Here is a 19284-nt window from a genome sequence, read left to right on the forward strand (position 1 = left end):
CTTGTTGAAACTTACTCCATTTTTTAATGAGGAAAACTTGAGAATGGCTACCAAACTTGGTAGAAATAGAATCAAGCATAATACAAAGAATAAGCTTTAAGGTTTTGTGTTTTTGTAGAATGCAGTCTTGGAAAATGGAAGTGTGGGAGTCGTTCTGTCTTGTATTAACTACTTCAGGCATTTTGAATTGGACTTTTGGAGATATCATTTATCCATTTACTATTGTAGGGATCTTGGTCTCTGTGATTTGGTCTTCTGAATCCATTTCTTAAGTATAGTAAATGTTGCTTGTTTAAAATATTCAAATATTCAAAAACTATCATAACTGTCAGCCAGCCTTACCGACTTTTTAAAATACTTTTCTTTTCGGAAGGAACCCATCTAATGCTAACCTTGCCCACCTAAACACCACCCCACCCAAAAAAAAAAAAAAAAAGAAAAAATCCAAACTCACATAAGAACAACAAACCACCATCCAATAGAAGCTTTGATCCACTTAAAGTACCACCACTACTCCATCATCAGAGGGCTAGTCTCAAGAAATTAAAGTGTCATGGTAGCTGTTTTCCCCCCCACTGTATTTCTTTGTGGTTTAATAATGTTTTCAATTAGGTTATTCATCAGACTTTTAAATGTTATTTTCAGGACAAAATGGAGAATATGTGTTTGTGTAACCAAATTATAAAAATTTGAATTATTTTCTCTTTAGGAGAAAAACATAGTGATTTTGAATGCTATATTTTTCCATATGCAATCCAAAACTGTGTTTGGGGGTTTTTTGTTGCTTGTTTTTGTTTTACTTAAGCCATACCATAACACGAATTCCTACTTATTTATGAAGGTAATCAGCTCTCACCTGTATTTTTATTCATCTCAGTATATACTGAGATGTTCTTTCAGTTGTGAGCAATTAATAAAACAAGGACCCAATCCTGCAAATTCCTGTGCAGCCAGTATTTTATTTCTGAGTATTCTAAAATTACAAGTACAAAATCTGTGCAAAAATGTATATTCACTGAAAATGCAGAAAAAAAATTCCCAGAAAATTAAATTAATGAAGATAGAACATGAAGTACTGCTATGTTTCTTACTGGAGATTTTACTTAAAGCAATAAAAGTATGATTTTCAGAATAAAAGATAGAATTAATTTTTTAAATTTTCTTGCTCTTAAACTTTTCCCAATCTTAAAATTATAATAATAATGAAAAGTCCTACTGGAAATTCTGGCTCTCTTTTTAACAGTAATATTTTTCCTGTTGTATTCTTTCAATAACTTTATTCTAAATTCGTATAGCCTAACATGATTAGGCTTTTGGACATTAACCCAGTGCTTAGAAAACTATTAAATTTCAAGCCCTGTACATAGTAGTTTTGCATGCTGGATTATAAACTAGTCTTTAGTGTTGTCTGTTGCACCCTGCTCTGCTTCATAATTAGTTGCTTTGGGAGGGGGGAAAAAAATGAACTACAAAAGACCCGAAGTATTCTGACTTGATGGTGATAACACTGCTCTGTGTAAACCTGTACCATGGTTGGTCTGTGATAATGACATGGCGTTCTGGAAGAAAAGGTATAATTGATGCTTTCTGTTCTAGTTAGAGGTTTGTGTTAAGCATGCTTCAAGAAAGCACAGCTGGAATTGTAGCTTTCTGCACTTTTGAGCTGGCGAAGAGCATGCAATAGGGGATGCTGTTCACTGTATTTTGACAACTTCTCCAATTCTTGCATTCTGCCTTTAATTGAAGAGAATCTTTTTTTTTTTTCAAAGCAAAAGACTACCATCAATGGAGGTAGAACAAGCATCTCCTTTCAGCATCTCTCTTTACTTTTATTATATCTTTATTAGTTAAAAGGGTTTTTTTAGGCTGCCTGGCTAGTAAGTCAAAGAACTCATCTAAGGCATCCCTAAAATGTTTTATTAGTATTTGGGTGATATTTTAAAACTTGTTTACAAACACCTTTTTGCCTCTAGAAAGGGATACTGCATTTTCATGTTTAGAGTTTGAGCAGCTCAGCTCCTTTTCTTTTGTATCATTAAAGTAATAATTTTTTCTTTAAGGCTGCATTATGTTACAGGCATCAGCCCAAATAAATGAATAAATAAATGTGACCATTCTGGAATACAGATTGCATTGAAACAAACAGGTTAGATTATTTCCAAAGTGCTAGCATTTTCTAAAGTAAGTTTAATTCCCAAAAAGTTTTTGTCCTTAGTAACAGTACATTGTATGGGTGTAACAATACAAATGCAGAGTAATAAGAAAAGGTTGTTGCATTAAAGAACTTGTAACATATGACATTATGTTTGATAGTTTTCAACTGAAGATCTATAATCTCCACAGGTAGTGGGCCTTCTTTTACATACATCTGTATTAATGTGCATCTGAATATGTAATGCATTCCTTACTTGATCGTTACTAGAAGTCATCAGAGATGGTGTGTATCTTTATTTCTGGGTTTGTGTAGCTCAATGTGAAGATTGTGGCAGTCAAACATCCGAAGAGCTCATCACTATGAGATGTAATTTCTATTCATAGTACGTAGAACATACCACTGATTAATTTTCAAGCCTTTTTGATGCTGTCTTGTAACTTGTGGTGTTGTGTCAGTAGGACAGCATCTAATTATACCAGATGTTAATTCTGCTGCAAGTTGGTAGGCTATAGGTGAGCCCAAAATGAGAGTGAAAAAGAGAATAGTCATTAAATACCTACATCAGGTATTGGGATGTTTCCTCTGCATTTGGTGATATAGGTGATACATCTTTTTCTTTGTGGTGAGCCCTACTTTGAAAAGAAGGAAGAAAAAAAAACTAACAAAAAAATCCAAAACAAACAGAAGAATCCCTACCTGTGCATTAAAAGACTTTGTTTTCTGTGAATGCAAGATCAAAGAAATAACATTCTGCTTACCTTTGTTAAAAAAATCCACAAAATCCCCAGATGTTATTTGTGCATTGATGAGCTGTGCTTTGGAACTGAGTAGGCAATTATGTAATGTATGATAAAATGTAAAAGTCATTGTGACCTGTAACGTAGTGCAGCTTTAATACACTGACTTATCCTTAACTTAAATTCAGACTTCATCTCATGCTTCCCAGCCTTCTTTCAAAATACTGTACTGTAACTTCAACTGTACAAGTTCTGGAGTTAATGGCAAGGCTTTTGGAATACTGTATCTGATCTCTGCCTTACAGCACAAGCAACGTTGCCCTGTGCTGGAGGACCAGCTGGTGGATCTTGTGGTGTATGCCATGGAACGATCTGAGACTGAAGAGAAGTTTGATGATGGTGGAACCAGTCAGCTTCTGTGGCAGCATCTCTCCAGCCAGCTCATTTTCTTTGTGCTCTTTCAGTTTGCAAGTTTTCCTCATATGGTCCTGTCACTCCATCAAAAGGTAAATTGTTTGTATCGCTCACACGTGGTAAGAGGGATTTAAAAAACGAAACAAGTATGTTTTAAAAAATTGTCACACACCCCTGCAAGAAGTACCTTATGTGCAAGAATTAACTAAATTTTTAATATTGTGCTGTATAGGAGTAAGTCAGATTCTCAAGTTACGGTGCTGTGAGCTAGGTCTGGATTTAGTATATTCATATACAGGATGTTGCATTGTGTTTGGATTCAAAACGTGTGAATAACTAGAATAAAGAGATAAACTGGCATAATTCAGAAGATCCAAGTACTGTGCTGTTGCATCTAGTTTACAAATGAGTTTAAAAGAGAATGAACACCCTGTCTGTGGACTAAAAAACATGCCATGTAAATGAATGCGGGAACTTGCTGTTTGTCTAATCAATCAACTCAAAGCAATCTAATCAAAGGTACTTTGTCCAATTACAGTGATACTGACAATCAAACTCCCAAGTTATAATAATAATAATAATTCCATTAAAACTGATACTGGTATTTGCCCTTTTCTCTGGTGCTCAATGCCTCTCTGAGTTCTAAGGGTGGTGATGCCAGTCCTGAGAAGGGAAACGAGGGGTTACAGTCAGTCAGCAACATCCTGAGCTCTTTGCTTAGAGAGCTGTATGCTGTTGATGGTAGGAAAGGGGTGTTCTTTCTCCTCATTATAGGATTAACTTGTGGCTATTTAGATACAGTTTCTAACATGCACTACACATTGCTCCATCTTCATTTGTCCTCAGTTCCATGTTACATAAAAATGTAACTCTGTATGCTATGTTTTACTGGTGATGGATTGTAGTTCTCTGCTCTCTTTGTTATCCCTAAAATTAATTTTACCAGGGCTGTTTTTCTGTAATTACTGTTGATAAACCATCAAAACAATAGTCATGACACAAAACAGTTGAACAAATCTAATATAACACTACAGCAAGCAAGATAAGAGTAGTGTATTGGTTGTTAGAGAATTGCTGTTACAGGTAAATTAAATCACACACACACAAAAATCCACGAGTGCAGATGAAGCAAGCCCAAGTTGTTCTGGTTCAGAGACTTCCTTTATAGAAAGAGTTTATAAAACCTGTGACCTGATGCTAATGACAATACTGTACTTCACTACAAGGCTGCAGGGTGACAATTTAAGATAGTATTTAAGTGTTGCTAATTTTTTAAAGCAGTGATCCTCAAGAGTTAAATGCATTTTAAATCTTACCATTAATTGTTCTACCTCTCCCAGAGTCTGTTTGTGTGTTACAACTAATGTACCTGTTTCTCTTCTTTCTGGGAACATGATGTACATTTCTACTGAAGTCCTACTATAAAATTCTCACTGATCTCTGCTGGAACTGTTTTAGTCTGCCCTTGTACTTTTATAGGAATCTTTGCAGTGATTTTTCTCCCGTGTGCAGTATTTATCTGTTACTGAATGTTTTTGACAGTTGGCAGGCCGTGGTCTCATTAAGGGGAGAGACCACTTAATGTGGGTGCTCCTCCAGTTCATCTCTGGCAGCATCCAGAAGAATGCACTGGCTGACTTCCTCCCAGTTATGAAGCTTTTTGACCTCCTGTATCCTGAGAAAGAAGTAAGTCTCTAATTTTTAATTCAACTGGGACCTTTATATGTCAGTATTACAATCATTCTTGAGTCACTCTTAAAACACATACGTGCTGCATAGTTGAAGAGAGATACTTCATAATTAAATGATTTTTTTAGGATTTAGGATTTACTTGGATTTCCTATCCATGTAAACATGTTTGTTTTTAGGGGCAAGAGAAAACTTACGTTGACTCCTCTCTTCCTTGACTTTGGTTTGACTAAAGTTTTGAGGAGTTTGTTGTAGAACTGAGGAGACTATTAAGGAAAAACATGTAATTTTATTGTTACATCTGAGCTGTAACAGAATAGTACACTGAAAGACACCTTCAGTTGCAAAGAACTGAGTGGTTAGTTAAAATTCATTCTGCTGGGACAGATCCAATCCTAGTCATGCTTTATACATTCCTCTAGAAGGGACAGTTAGAAGTTCTTAAACTTTCATCATGATAGCATTGTGAAGTGTGATTGCTAACTCTTTTCATAGCGCTTTCTGCTTTGGGTCAGTGGTTATGATAATACAAATGTGTGGTGTATCAAACTGATATGTAACAATTTTTTCCCCGATATATTAGTTTTGACTCACAGAAATTCTTTGGTACAATTTGTGTCAGGAACTTGCAGTTGCTTTTGTCAGCATAAAATACGGGAAGTGTGATGGGATTACTTACTTTAGCTGTAGTGATGGCTCCGAGTTACACTTGTTTAAAGTCTGTGTGACTAGGGCATTTCTTAGGGTTCAATTTCACAAGCACTTTAAATGTTATCTATGGCTGTTGCTCTTACAAGTATCTGTCTTGCAGTCCTGTTGATTATGCAGTGGTGGTCTCACTTGTGCAGCCAGTGGTGCTTGTGCAGTAGGAACTGTATCAAAGGGAAAGAAATGCTGGTGTTGGCAAAAGGAGAGAGCCAGAGTGCCTTTTCCAGTGGCAGTAATATACCTGAGTCTGTATCCAAAACTTTTAATTTTGGGGTGTATTTCTACCTTTTCATAAGAAATGTATTAATCTTTAAGGATTAACTGTGATGCTAAACACTTTAGATTTTTCAGAAAATACTGGTGAACCACTGAGTACCTACTGTGGAAGCACATAGCATAACTGATTTCAGAATAATGTATGTGTGAGGCTGAGAGGAAAAGCGCATGCTTTGTAACTATATATGTCTGGAATTTGTATACTCTAAGCATGAATTTCCTTTTGCCAAATTCTTAGATAATTTGTTTGGTTTGAGTGTTTTTCAGAATAATTATTGAGGTCCAGGTCTCTTCCAGAGCTCCTGATTTAAAATTGCATACAATGATGAGGGTAGAATCCATTCTTTAAAAATGTTCCTTATGGTACTGCAGGTCAGAAAAAAAGAAAAACGTGACCTTGTGAATACTGTCTGTGTAAGTCAGTTTTCTGCACATTAATCCCTGTGATTTGTCACATTCATGTGTTCTTTCTTTAGTGTATTCCTGTACCTGATATTAACAAACCCCAGTCAACTCATGCTTTTGCAATGACCTGCATTTGGATTCATTTGAATCGGAAGGCCCATAGTGACAACTCCAAGTTACAGATTCCCATTCCTCATTCTCTCAAACTTCACCATGAGTGAGTGCGGGGTTTTTGTTATGTTTTGATTTGTGCCTAGACATAATGAAATAGGAAGTTCCAAGTCTGTATTCAGAATGTATTGTGTGATGGGATGCTGTATAAAGGTTATCAAAGGAATGAGTTCAAAGTCATTCAAAAAGACAAAGTTCAAACTCAAAATATTTCATAAAAAGGGAAATGCTGTCATCCAGCTAATGGAAATGATATATTTTATTGCAGAATAATAAGTCTTTATTGCTAATGGAGAATCTGAAAGTAAATTGACTGGTTTTGTTATGCTGTGGTTTGGAAAGTGTGGATAAGCAGTACACTGGGTTAAGTTTTCGTCTCAAAAGGTGATTTTTAAAGTGTATTTATCTGCTGAGCTGTTTAATATAGAAAAGTCGTAACACAATGAAACTGTGGCATAAGTTGTAGTTCTTTTGATGTGGTGCAATTAACAACTATTTTGATTTTTTTCTACTATTTTATAATGGATTTTTTTGACTGAGGTTATTGTGATGGTATTTTTGGAATGTCTGTGCATTCTTTCTGCCTAATGTTTAACCTCTTCGGTACGCAGGTTTTTGCAACAGAGTTTAAGGAATAAAAGTTTACAGATGAATGACTACAAAATTGCCTTGTTGTGCAATGCTTATTCAACCAATTCAGAGTGTTTCACTTTGCCAATGGGTGTACTAGTAGAGACTATTTATGGAAATGGCAACATGAGAACACCTCTTCCAGGGACTAATTGTACGGCATCAGGGTCTATTACCCCGTTGCCAATGAACCTCTTGGATTCACTCACAGTTCATGCCAAAATGAGGTACAGTATGCAGATAGCTTTTTTTGTTTTTAAACCCATAAATCTGTTTGTGGCTAATTATGAGAAAGATTTCCTGTGCCTGAACATGTTGTGTGTGGATCTGTTAATTAGTTAATAAATTTCTTAAATTTCAAGTCCATGTTTTTGATTGAAAAACACTTTCTCTCTTTCCTCAGTCTAATTCATAGCATAGCTACAAGGGTGATTAAGTTGGCCCATGCAAAATCTAGTGTGGCCTTGGCTCCTGCTCTTGTGGAAACCTATAGTCGCCTTTTGGTTTATATGGAAATAGAATCCTTGGGCATCAAAGGCTTTATCAGTAAGAAAGAAAACCTTTTTTTCCCCCCCTTCCTTTTGTTAAGTAGTATTTTCTTTTAATGGCAACTAGAGACCATAATAAAACTGAAAATATAATGATGCAGCATATATAAATTATTTTAATATAGAAGAAACTGTAAAAGTTGTCTTAGTGCTGCAGTAAATTTCAGATGAATGTGCTGCTGTCCATTTATGCCATCACTTGTATGGTCAAGACCTTCCTAGTTATGCTGCATTGTGCAAAAACATGCTTAATGGAAAATTGTAAGCAAAGTTACCTAATTAGATACACAGGATACTTAATTGCCCTCATTAAAATAATTTGCATGTCTGCTGTATATGTTAATTCAAAAAATTATTAAGCTCTATACATTTACAGCATCTTCAGACAGCACTTGCACACATGCTCTTTGGAGGTAGTACGTTTTTCAAATCAAATATCTGACTTGCAGCCTAATAACACCAGTGTACTCTGTAGTTGTATTTCAAAGTGTGATCCATTCTAAAACTTACTTAACAAAATTTTTTTCATAAGGTCAGCTCCTGCCAACAGTGTTCAAATCTCACGCATGGGGAATTTTGCATACTCTGCTAGAAATGTTTAGCTATCGGATGCATCACATCCAGCCTCATTACAGAGTCCAGCTCCTCAGCCATCTTCATTCCTTGGCTGCTGTGCCACAGACTAATCAGAACCAGCTTCATCTGTGGTGAGTGACGTTTGCCATATTTAGCCATAATCCTGTGAGAACTGTGCTTAAAGAGTAACTTACTGTTAACAAAGCTGAAGAGTATGAGATTCAGTTTCTATGTAGAATCTGGGGTTTATTGTAGAAAAGTTGTAGAAAATAGTGTCCATTCACTCTCAGAGTACAATAAATCTTGTAGGAGTATGTGAGACAGAGCAACTTCATTATTATCAGTTCGTACCCAGAAAATCTTAATTACACGGTGAATTCATAGAGTCATAGAATGGTTTGGGTTGGAAGGGACCTTAAAGATTTTGTAGTTCCAATTCTTCTGCCATGGGCAGAGACACCTTCCACTGGACCAGGATTCTCAGTTTCTTAGTCCAAATTCAGATTGCCCAGTTGCGTATCCTTTATCAAGCATAAAGAAAACAAATTAAAACAAGTTTCTCCTTAAATTCAAGGTCTTGCTCTCTTTATTCACCTCACTCTTGTTTAGTCATCTTAATCTGAAATACAGATGTTAGTCACTTTTAATAAGCACTGCATGCAACAAAAATGGAATAAACTTATCTATGGCTTTGATATTTCAAAGACACAATGTTATAAAAGTCTTTTCAATTACTTCAAACTACCTGGTGTGAAAAGTGCTTCCATCTAAAGCACTGGAAATAAAAGTACTTTTAATCAAAAGCTGTACTTCCTCAACTTCCTCATTTCTTTAATAAGGACAATTTAGTGCTATCTGCTTCAAGGTGGTAGTTAGCTTTGAAGCTTTCTATGCATTATTCATGCCTTTTTATTCTGGCTTTGCATATATTTATTCATCTGTGTACCCTTCTTTAGATGAAGATGTGCAAAAGGAAACAGTGAGGGGGCTCTAAATTGGAGAGACTTCAGGCTCTTTTTCAGGGGCTCTGCAGCTGGAATTTTCACTAAATCTACTTTTGAGTGCTTTATTTAAAATTAAAGTACTGAAATAGTTGATAACAAATTTATTAAACAGTAGAAAAAGCAAACTTTTCAAAACGATTAAGAACATAATTTTCAAAACAGATCTTTTTGGATTTGTATTATTTGAAGCAGAAAATGGAGGAAAAATTAGTGGTTTTGGAACCTTAGAAGCAGTAGTAGAAACATTATTTTCTAACTGGACTGTTTCCTTCTTTCAGCGTTGAGAGCACTGCTCTAAGGCTAATCACAGCTTTGGGCAGCTCGGAAGTCCAACCGCAGTTCACACGGTTCCTCAGTGATCCCAAAACAGTTCTTTCAGGAGAATCAGAAGAACTCAACAGGGCTTTGATCTTAACTCTAGCAAGGGCAACACATGTGACAGGTAATAGCAGTACATCCAAGTAAAAGCTGTGGTCAAGCCATTTCTCCAAAATACTATTCAATAGAATATCATGGAAATGATCTAGTCATAAAACATATTCCATGCACTACTGGTTTTGAAAGAAGTGTAATCTTAACTTCTAGCTACTTTTATTTAGGCAAGAAGCTGTTATTAAAGCCGTAGTGAAATCAGACATTGTTTAAAAGTTTACACAGAGGTACCATATGACTGGGGTTTGGGGTTTTTTTTACTGTCTTATTTTTAGCTTCATTATTTTAAATTTAAATATTTGGATTGATTACTTATACATGCCATTTAGAAAAAAAAACATAGAATATTCACAGCAACTGTACTGCTCATGTGGAAGCCTCTACAGCTTACATTTAAGAAAAAGTAGTGTGTGTTTTGGGTTTCCTTTCTTGGGGAAGGGAGAAGGGGAAGCTTCTGTGGTGTGTTTTAATGTTTTAACAATGTGCAATGACATGGATCAGGTTTTTGTTAGCTTTGATGGGTTAGCTCTCTCCTTTTTTATGATTCTAGTCTACAGAGTCGCTGGAGAGTTAGAACAACTGATTCACAAAGACTAGTAGAGGTGATTTGAAAGGAAAAGGACTTCTTTGTGGGTTTTTTGTTTGTTTTTTTAACCATTTCTGAACCTTTAATGAAATCAACACAAGGGTTGGAGGAATGAGGCTTCTGTTTTATTTCTACTTAATTGGGACAGGTGCTTCTGAGAAGCCTTTTTAAAGCAATATAAAATCTCATCTGGCAACTTCATCATCATTATCTTCCTCAGGATTTTTGAAAAAAATCTAATCAGTTAATCAGCAGAAACTTATCTTACTGCCTACTACAGGAAATTAAATATAAAATGTTAAAATCATGATTGCTTTATTTCTAGCTCAAAACCTAAAAATAATTTTCTTATTGTTAATAGCATAAGAAAGGTAATATCCAGGTGGTTCTGTAGAGTAAATAAGAGTCAAAGAAAAGGGCTGGGAGAAGTTGGACAAAATGGAAACTTGATGCATATGATGACAAAAGGAATACCAATAAGAAATGTTTTTTCTAATATCATTGATCCATTTTCTAGATTTTTTCACAGGTTCTGATTCAATTCAGGGAACTTGGTGCAAGGACATACTGCAGACTATCATGAGTTTTACTCCACATAACTGGGCATCACATACACTAAGCTGTTTTCCAGCTCCTCTGCAGGTAATAGTTTAAAACTGACGATTTTACAACTGGAAACACAGTGAACTTACCCTCTTAATAACATCCTTTGCCTTTTGTGAGTTGGTGGGATTCTTCCCCTTTCTAGACTGCATTAATCTCAAGTCCCTGAAGAATGCAGCATGATTGTGACATTGCTATTTCTTCAGAAAAGCATTAGCTTCCCCTGGAGTATTCTTAGGCTAAGTTTGGTCAACTGATACTTCTGGTGCAAGGCAAATCAGATGTTTTAAAAATTAAAAAAGTAAAATAAAAAGTTGGAGAAGCCTTTTTTTCTATGGCAGTTTGTCATGTTAGTGATGAAACAGTCACTGTTATGTCACGGTGAAATAACAACCCTACCTAATAGGTTGTATTGTAAAAGGAAGTAAGAACTCGTAAGAAAGTAAGAACTCTTAAAGTTTACCTGTTCAAATATTGTTCTATAGGCTCTTAGTCACAGCAAAGCCTACTTTTTTCAGGTGTTCTTCAAGCAGAATAATGTACCTCAGGAAAGCCGTTTTAACCTGAAGAAGAATGTGGAAGAAGAATACCGAAAGTGGAAGTCTATGACCAATGAAAATGACATAATCACACACTTTTCTGCTCAAGGTTCATCCCCGCTTTTTCTTTGTCTCCTATGGAAGATGCTGTTAGACACTGATCACATTAATCAAATTGGCTTCAGGTGAGCTTTAAAGACATGCTGTTTCAATTTATTACAGCAACGTTCCCAGTTCTGAGGACATAGGCCTTCTGCAGTAACAGCTGGATTTTTTAAAATTAATTCAGAGCATGCAGAGCATGAAAAAAGAGAGTGGAGCTAGGTACTAGCCAGCATACTATAATAATTGTGCAGTGTTTAAGATTGGTCTGCAATGCATATTTTTCCTGGTGAGAAACAAGGATATGATGTGTTTGAACTAATCAGTTTACTTGTAATAGCAGTGTTTCACACAATCTTAAATAGTAAACAAAACACATTTATTTATAATTTATGCATGGATAAAGGCCAAGTATTTTTTTAAAAAACAAATGTTGGATTAAGATGAAAATTCATTATGGAAGTAGTAATCCTATGGTTTTTTTATTTGTTCTTGGTAGTAACAGCACCAGTTCCAGTTGTGAAAAGGATATTTATTTCTTTTCTATCCTTGTTAGGTCTGTTGAAATAGTGTTTATGATAGCATGTGCTACTCTTCGGTGCATTGAGGAAATAGCGTAATAATGCTATGGCTGTATTAAAGTGCATGCCGTGGAAAAATGAAGTTTTGTTGCAGAAGATTGTCCTAAGAGGTGTATAACTAAAATTGCATAAGTAAAGCATGGGTTCTGGGCAGAATACTGCAGATGAAATTGGTGAACTTGAAGCATTTCTCCTGATTAGTATTCAGACTTTGGAATTCTGTTGTTTGGGTTTTTTTTGCTTTGCTTTGGGGTTATCTTCAATTAATTTAGTAAAGGGAGGGAGTTTTGTCTTTTTTTTTTTAATAAGACAACTGTGTTAAAACCCACTAACGTGTATCAAGTAGACCAGTTAAAAATATATTAATAACTGTAACAATGTCTTGTTGCCTTTTTTTTTTCTTCCTTTGTCTTCCCTGCTAGAGTGTTAGAAAGAATTGGGGCCAGAGCTCTGGTGGCACATGTCAGAACATTTGCAGATTTCTTGGTGTATGAATTCTCTACCTCTGCAGGAGGCCAGCAGCTCAATAAATGCATCGAGATTCTCAATGACATGGTGTGGAAATACAATATTGTAACGCTGGATAGGTTGATACTGTGTTTGGTAAGTATTGCTTCAGAAGATAAGATGACAGTTCTTCATGCAGAGTCTGCTTTCTGATTCACTTTCATAGGAGCAATCTTTTTAAAAATGCATTGGTCTTAAATACTAGTTGCTAAACCAATAATCAAGTAAAATAATAGATTACTTCTTTAAGCAGTGTAAAATTACAAGTCTTGTAGTTCTCTGAGCCTTCAGGAAAAGCATTTCTTGGTTATTTAGTGGCAACCATTGAACTAGTATTACTAAGTGCCGTGATTAGTGATTTGGGTCTCTGACCTCAGAGCTGTGCAGTTATTTAGGCTCTGCAGGGGGATCTGGACAGGTTGGATCAGTGGGCTGAGGCCAGTTGTCTGAGGTTTCAGCAAGGCAAAGTGCCAGGTTCTGCTCTTGGGTCACAACAACCCCGTGCAGCGCTACAGGCAGTTCTGACTCACTCACCAGAAGACAGACACTGAGGTGCTGGAGCAAGTCCAGAGAAGAGCAAAGGAGGTGGTGAAGGGACTGGAGCACATGTCTTATGAGGAGCAGCTGAGGGAGCTGGGGCTGTTTAGCCTGGAGAAAAGGGACCTTATTGCTCTCTACAACCACCTGAAAGGAGATTGTAGCCAGGCAGGGGGCCATATCTTTTTGCAAGTGACAAGCAATAGGACAAGATGAAACAGCATCAAGTTGTGCTGGGAGAGGTTTAGATTGGATATTAGGAAAAATAAGGGGTTAAACATTGGGATAGGCTGCCCAGGGATGTGGTTGAGTCACCATCCCTGGAGGTATTTAAAAGGCTCGTAGATGTGGTTTAGTGGTGGGCTTGGCAGTGCTGGGTTAATGGTTGGACTCAATGATCTTAAAGGTCTTTTCCACCTTAAATTATTCTATGGTCCTGTGATTTCTGAAGAAACGTAGAAGGGATATGGCATGCCATGATTAAGAAACAAATGGAAAATCTTGTAGCCATTAGTATATGCTTTGTTTAGAATTCAGCCTGTTTCATCATAAGGGAGAAGTTATGTTCTCTATTTTTTCATGTTATCCTAAAAATAAAGCAGTATTTGCCCAGAGAGAACTAGATTTTCATTCAGTAATAATACTTTATGTATAATTTAAAACCTCATCTTAATGTAAAACTGTTTGTTTGAATTCTAGTTTGGTTTTCAGACTCAAGTCCAAACATATCAGAGTGGCCAAAGTTTGAAGCAATCTCAACTTCATTGTCATTAATAGGTTATTTTCAATAAGAGAACTGGCAGATAAAAGAGAGCTACAATTGTTAGAGAAAGTGCTGTCTCTAGGGAGTTTTAAGACTTTCTGCCTGTGGAATAAAGAATGGGATGAGGATTGAACCTATTGAAAAATAGAGTTGAAAGACCATATGCTCAGTGTGAATTTGTGTGTGGATGTACCTAGTGTGGCTAGGAAATGTGACTGCTGCAATGTTTAGGGCTATAAAGCAGACAGCAGTGTCAACTGTAATTTCATATTGTCTGATCCATTTTGTTTCAGGCTATGCGTAGTCATGAAGGAAATGAAGCTCAAGTCTGTTACTTCATAATTCAATTACTCTTATTGAAGCCTAATGATTTCAGAAACAGAGTGAGTGACTTTGTGAAGGAGAATTCTCCAGAACACTGGCTGCAGAATGACTGGCATACAAAGCACATGAGTTACCACAAGGTATCAAAGTTAATAGCATTCTTTTATTGTAATACTTTCTGTGGATGTGAGATCAGCCATCACTTACAGGTCAGCTTGATCAGTTTTTGGAATTACCTAGTAAGCTGTAATTTGTTTAGGCTAGTGTGAAAATAAAAAATTACTATATGTAATAACTTTAAAATTATAAAACAGTAATATTCAAAGAAAGAAACAGCTTAAGAATTGCTTGGAAGTTCATTCTTGCTTATCTAACTGAAATCTTAGTTTTACTGAAATTCATTTAGAACAGAGTTTTTATGCATCAGGGAGAAGGTATTTCTTTCTAGTGTTTCATGACTATACCAATAGTTAAACCTATGTTTTCTTCTAATTATTAAAGCTTCTTCAATCTTTTGTGTGGCAAGAACATGATAGCCTGATACGTTAGGGAAGAAAATTGCTGAGATTTTAATGCTGCTATAACTGTACTGGCTTCTGCTGGCTAGAAAAGGATGTACCAATGGACTGTTCTGTCAAAAACAAAATGAACACTGAGATGGAACAGATACAAGCAAACTCTCATGTAACTTAACACATGCCATCTAGTTCTGCTCCAGAAGCTATTTGGTCTATATTAGCCCTCTGCCTTAGCCATACAGTGTTTTAACAGGTAAAACATCATAAGCTCAGTAGTACCCATCTGTTATTTGTGTGCACTCCAGTTCATTCCCAGGGAAATTATTCCATGCATATTATTTCTGGTGTTCCAATTCAGTATATGATGCAGAAAATTTCAGTAGTGCTGATTTCCCCCAGGTTTCCTCTTGAAGTACTTAACAAAGGACAGTTAAGTGCTGGCTGCTTCCAGTTTTGTCTTGATATGCTTAGTGTTCTCTTATGCCCATTCTGAGTGGTGGTGAAATTTTGTTTTGCGTTTTGTTTTTTTTTTTTTAAAGTTGTTATCTACTAGTCTAATAACTGATTTCAGTCAGAGTTGAATTTTCTTCGGTAAGCTTTACAGTGAAATCAGCTCATTGAATTCAAATGTGATAAGAAGAGGATTATGAAGTGTCTTTTTTAAAGCAATATAGTTGCTGAATGTTTAATCCATTGCTTCTACGGAAAGAGATTTAGATTTTGTTGGATTTCTTTCCCTCCAGAAATATCCTGAAAAACTTTATTTCGAGGGCTTGGCAGAGCAAGTCAATCCACCAGTTCAGATCCAGCCCCAGTACTTACCAATTTATTTTGGAAATGTATGCCTGCGCTTTCTACCAGTGTTTGATATTGTAATTCATAGATTTCTGGAACTGCTTCCAGTGTCTAAATCACTAGAAACTTTATTGGATCATCTGGGAGGTTTATACAAGTTTCATGGTAAGTTATCCATGAATACACACAGATATATTCTTGTTGCAGTCATTCTAGTCTCCTTCATCTCCTTCACTCATAATTTTCATGTACTAGCACAGCAGTGTTTTATTCCTTTCATATTCTGTAAACCCTGTGTACATTTACACAGAGAGGTATATTCCCTGTTTAGTGAATTTCAGCTTACTAGCAGTGAACTTGCTTTAAATCAGGTATCTCTTGCTAATTCATGCTTCCTTCACACCTTTCCCTTTCGTTCCCTTCTAACAGTAAGTACTTGGACTGATGTCCTAACAAACTTTCTGTTACCAAGACCGAAACAATTGAAAAGCAGTTCCTCTCTTTATCCCTACTTAAGATTCAAATAACTTTACCTGATTTTTTTAATGCTTTAATAACTACACTGTTATAATAAGGTCTTTTTTTATAGATATTGTTGCTATGTTGTGCTCAGACAATTTACAATGTTCTTTCTTTACTGTGACTTCATGCCTGAATCCTTCCTATTTTATATGAAGAGATGATTTAGTTGGTTTGTTTACAAATATATTAATATTATCATTAAGATGTGAACAGTTAGTAATACTGATCTTCTTTGTTCCATTTCTTTTGTTCTGCAAACACATTAAAGTATGTACAAGACAAAGGAAGATTGGTTTTTTAGAGTATATTGAAATAAAGAATGTGAATCAATTCCATATGTGCTGCTCTTAAATACATACAACTTAGTCTTGTATAGCTCTTGGTTTTAGTTTTATATTTGCCACCATAAACATAGAGTGATGCTAGAAATTATTTCTGGTTTTTGCTGTTTCCATTTTCTTCTTGGCAGACCGACCAGTGACTTACCTGTACAACACTCTTCACTATTATGAGGGGCATCTCAGAGAGCGCACAAACCTCAAGAGAAAACTTGTTCATGCCATAATTGGCTCTCTCAAAGATAATCGCCCGCTGGGCTGGTGCCTAAGTGATACTTACCTCAAATGTGCTATGAATCCCCGAGAAGAAAATCCATGGGTTCCTGATGACACTTACTATTGCAAGCTCATTGGAAGACTGGTAGATAATATCCTTCTGAAAGTTTGCATTAAGTCAGCTATGACAATTTTTTGTAGCTTCATTTCATCAAAATATAAAGTTCAATTCCTGTCTGTTCAGATGTGAAATAAAGCTTGGAGTCATTATTTAACTGCATATATCAGTATAAATTCATATTAGATTACTTCCATGTACCTTATTATTCTACACAAGGACTGTGTTGCCCTAGTAAACATCTTGAAAGATATGGGGAAAAAAAGTACAGTACAACTATATAAATATTTCACTGTTTAAAGCATCACATGGAAATAACAATTACTGATGTTTATGCATTCTGAATTGACTTCTGTTTGCCACAAAAAAATAAACTTGGTGCAAAGCCATAAGTATTTAAAAAAATTGCCTAAAATGAACTTGCTGTTTTCCAATGCCATTATCAGTATTACTAAGAATGAAATATTGGAAGCAGTGACACATTTAAGACGGTATATAACTAGCTGTGTCTAGTTGAAGCTTGATATATGTGCTGTTAAAGACTGCTGAGAATCTGTTTTTTAAGAAGGAAAAGCTAGAAGTTATTTAACACAAACCTATGTTTTCTTAATTGCTGCCTGTTATTAATTTTTGCCATTATGACTAGAGCTGATGTTAAGTTCTATGGGAATAGCTGGTAAACTAGAGAACAGCACTACTGGCATCTCCCTGGACTTTGGCTTCTTTCTGGAGCAGCTTTACAAGAGTTGACCAATTTTGGGGATTTTATGTATTCCTTCACTTCTTTTCCTGAACTTCCCTTTCTTTGATATGTAACTTGAAAGAAGTTTATTTGGTTTCTCCAAAGAAAGCTAAAATGACATAAACCTCTGCTTTTATGCAAATGTTAACCGTGTTTAGAGACTCTTCTGTATGTAGTTCAACTAAGTTAGTCTTGTTTAGGAAAGTGGAATATTTTCAGAGATAAGCAGGTGGTCCTTTTACATAAAGTACATAAAGAAGTCTGATAGAGGATCTTACAGAGAGGCAAATTAATTGTTTCTGATTATGCAGAATAGAAAATCCCTGATATTTTCATTTTTTCATCTTGGAAGCAGAGAGTGAATGAGCTGGTTGGTGTTGTTTTTTCCAACCCCTTAATTGGGGAACTTTATCCTTTGCATGACCTTGTGTGTGTAATATATTTATAGCTATGTATTCATGCAGTCCTTCAGTGATTGAGTATCAGTATCTCATATTGATACTTTTGTTCTATATCTCTTATTTTTTATGAAGTGCGGTTGTTCTACTTATTTCAGTAACCTTCAGTTCAATTTAGTATGTGGTATATGCATTGGTTTTGTTTTTCTTTTTTTTTTTTTTTTTAATCAGTGTGCTGCTTATACTGGTCTGTGTTGGGTAGGTTTTTTTTCCTTAATCATTGTCACCTATGGCAGGCAAATCACCTGGTCCATTTCCAAATTGCGACTGGAGATTCAATGAGTTTCCTAACCCAGCTGCCCATGCTCTGCACGTTACCTGTGTTGAGCTTATGGCTCTGGCTGTTCCAGGAAAGGAGGTGGGCAATGCTCTACTGAATGTTGTGCTGAAGAGGTATGTTGGCTCTCTGAAATAGTTTCCTGCAATATATCATACATAATTAGAGATTGACAAGGTAGTCCGTGATACTATTTTTTTTTTTAAATTGTTAATTAAGTGTACATAGGTTAAGTTTTATATGTATAAAGCATTTTTGGATGACAAACAAGGCTACAGGGGTCAAGCAGAAAAATCACGTGTTAGATTGCTGTAGTGGACTGTGTGTGCTTCAGGAACAGTTGACTTGGCATGATGCCCATAAAAGTTAGAGGGAAGACCTCACCCAGATGAAGGTCTTATCCTTGGGGTTCAGAAGCAGAGACTGGAAAAAGTGTGTTGTTCTTTCAGCTGTGCTGAAAGGAGGACATTTCATCAGTTAACATCACAGTATCTTTGAATGCAAAGAAAGGGGCAAGAAGCATTGACAGAACTTTGAATCCTCCAGATGCTAATGTAAATCAGAGGTATTTTGAAACAGTGGTGTGCCAAGGCTAGCCTTTTGCCATGATGCATTAAATTTGACCCATAGCTCTGTTTCTTGCTCAGCCACTGTGAAAAATACTGTAGTGAAAGAAAGGACCTAGTATTCTTGTAGTCATTCAGTTGACACCTTTGAACAATGACAGACTGAAATGATTTGGATTTGGCCTCATTCAGCTTAGTAATATTTTATTGTTAGCTCTGTTTTGGACACGTGGAGGGAAGGAGTCAATAAAGGAACAAACAAACCTTAAGCACTAAAGCTTAAGGAAGAAAGATTGTAGGCCTTGAAGGAAACCTGCTACTAATGCAAAACATACCCAAACAAAGTTTTGCACACAACATCACAGTAGCATTTATATCATCTTCTGGCTTTTCTAAATACCTGTTTATGTTTTTATAGGTCTCTCAGCTAGAGAAATACTCTTTGCC

At 35.9% G+C, this 19284-nt stretch overlaps 1 protein-coding gene across 2 annotated transcripts in view; it reads left to right on the plus strand.

The window, feature by feature from the left end:
* MED23 (mediator complex subunit 23) overlaps nucleotides 1-19284 on the plus strand; it is a 36165-nt gene that overhangs the window by 12087 nt on the left and 4794 nt on the right. For both annotated transcript variants that reach the window (XM_051792491.1, XM_051792492.1), the window contains 14 exons: nucleotides 3198-3398; nucleotides 4849-4992; nucleotides 6456-6601; nucleotides 7167-7412; nucleotides 7589-7731; nucleotides 8266-8440; nucleotides 9592-9755; nucleotides 10849-10973; nucleotides 11453-11658; nucleotides 12579-12759; nucleotides 14257-14427; nucleotides 15549-15765; nucleotides 16592-16828; nucleotides 18222-18387. In XM_051792491.1, coding sequence (XP_051648451.1) covers nucleotides 3198-3398; nucleotides 4849-4992; nucleotides 6456-6601; nucleotides 7167-7412; nucleotides 7589-7731; nucleotides 8266-8440; nucleotides 9592-9755; nucleotides 10849-10973; nucleotides 11453-11658; nucleotides 12579-12759; nucleotides 14257-14427; nucleotides 15549-15765; nucleotides 16592-16828; nucleotides 18222-18387 — 2522 coding nt within the window. The remainder of the gene's footprint in view (nucleotides 1-3197; nucleotides 3399-4848; nucleotides 4993-6455; nucleotides 6602-7166; nucleotides 7413-7588; nucleotides 7732-8265; nucleotides 8441-9591; nucleotides 9756-10848; nucleotides 10974-11452; nucleotides 11659-12578; nucleotides 12760-14256; nucleotides 14428-15548; nucleotides 15766-16591; nucleotides 16829-18221; nucleotides 18388-19284) is intronic.

This window comes from Manacus candei, unplaced genomic scaffold, assembly GCF_025592945.1.
Source record: "Manacus candei isolate 608988 ecotype Guabito, Panama unplaced genomic scaffold, ASM2559294v1 h1tg000034l, whole genome shotgun sequence".
NCBI classification, from domain to species: Eukaryota; Metazoa; Chordata; class Aves; order Passeriformes; family Pipridae; genus Manacus; species Manacus candei.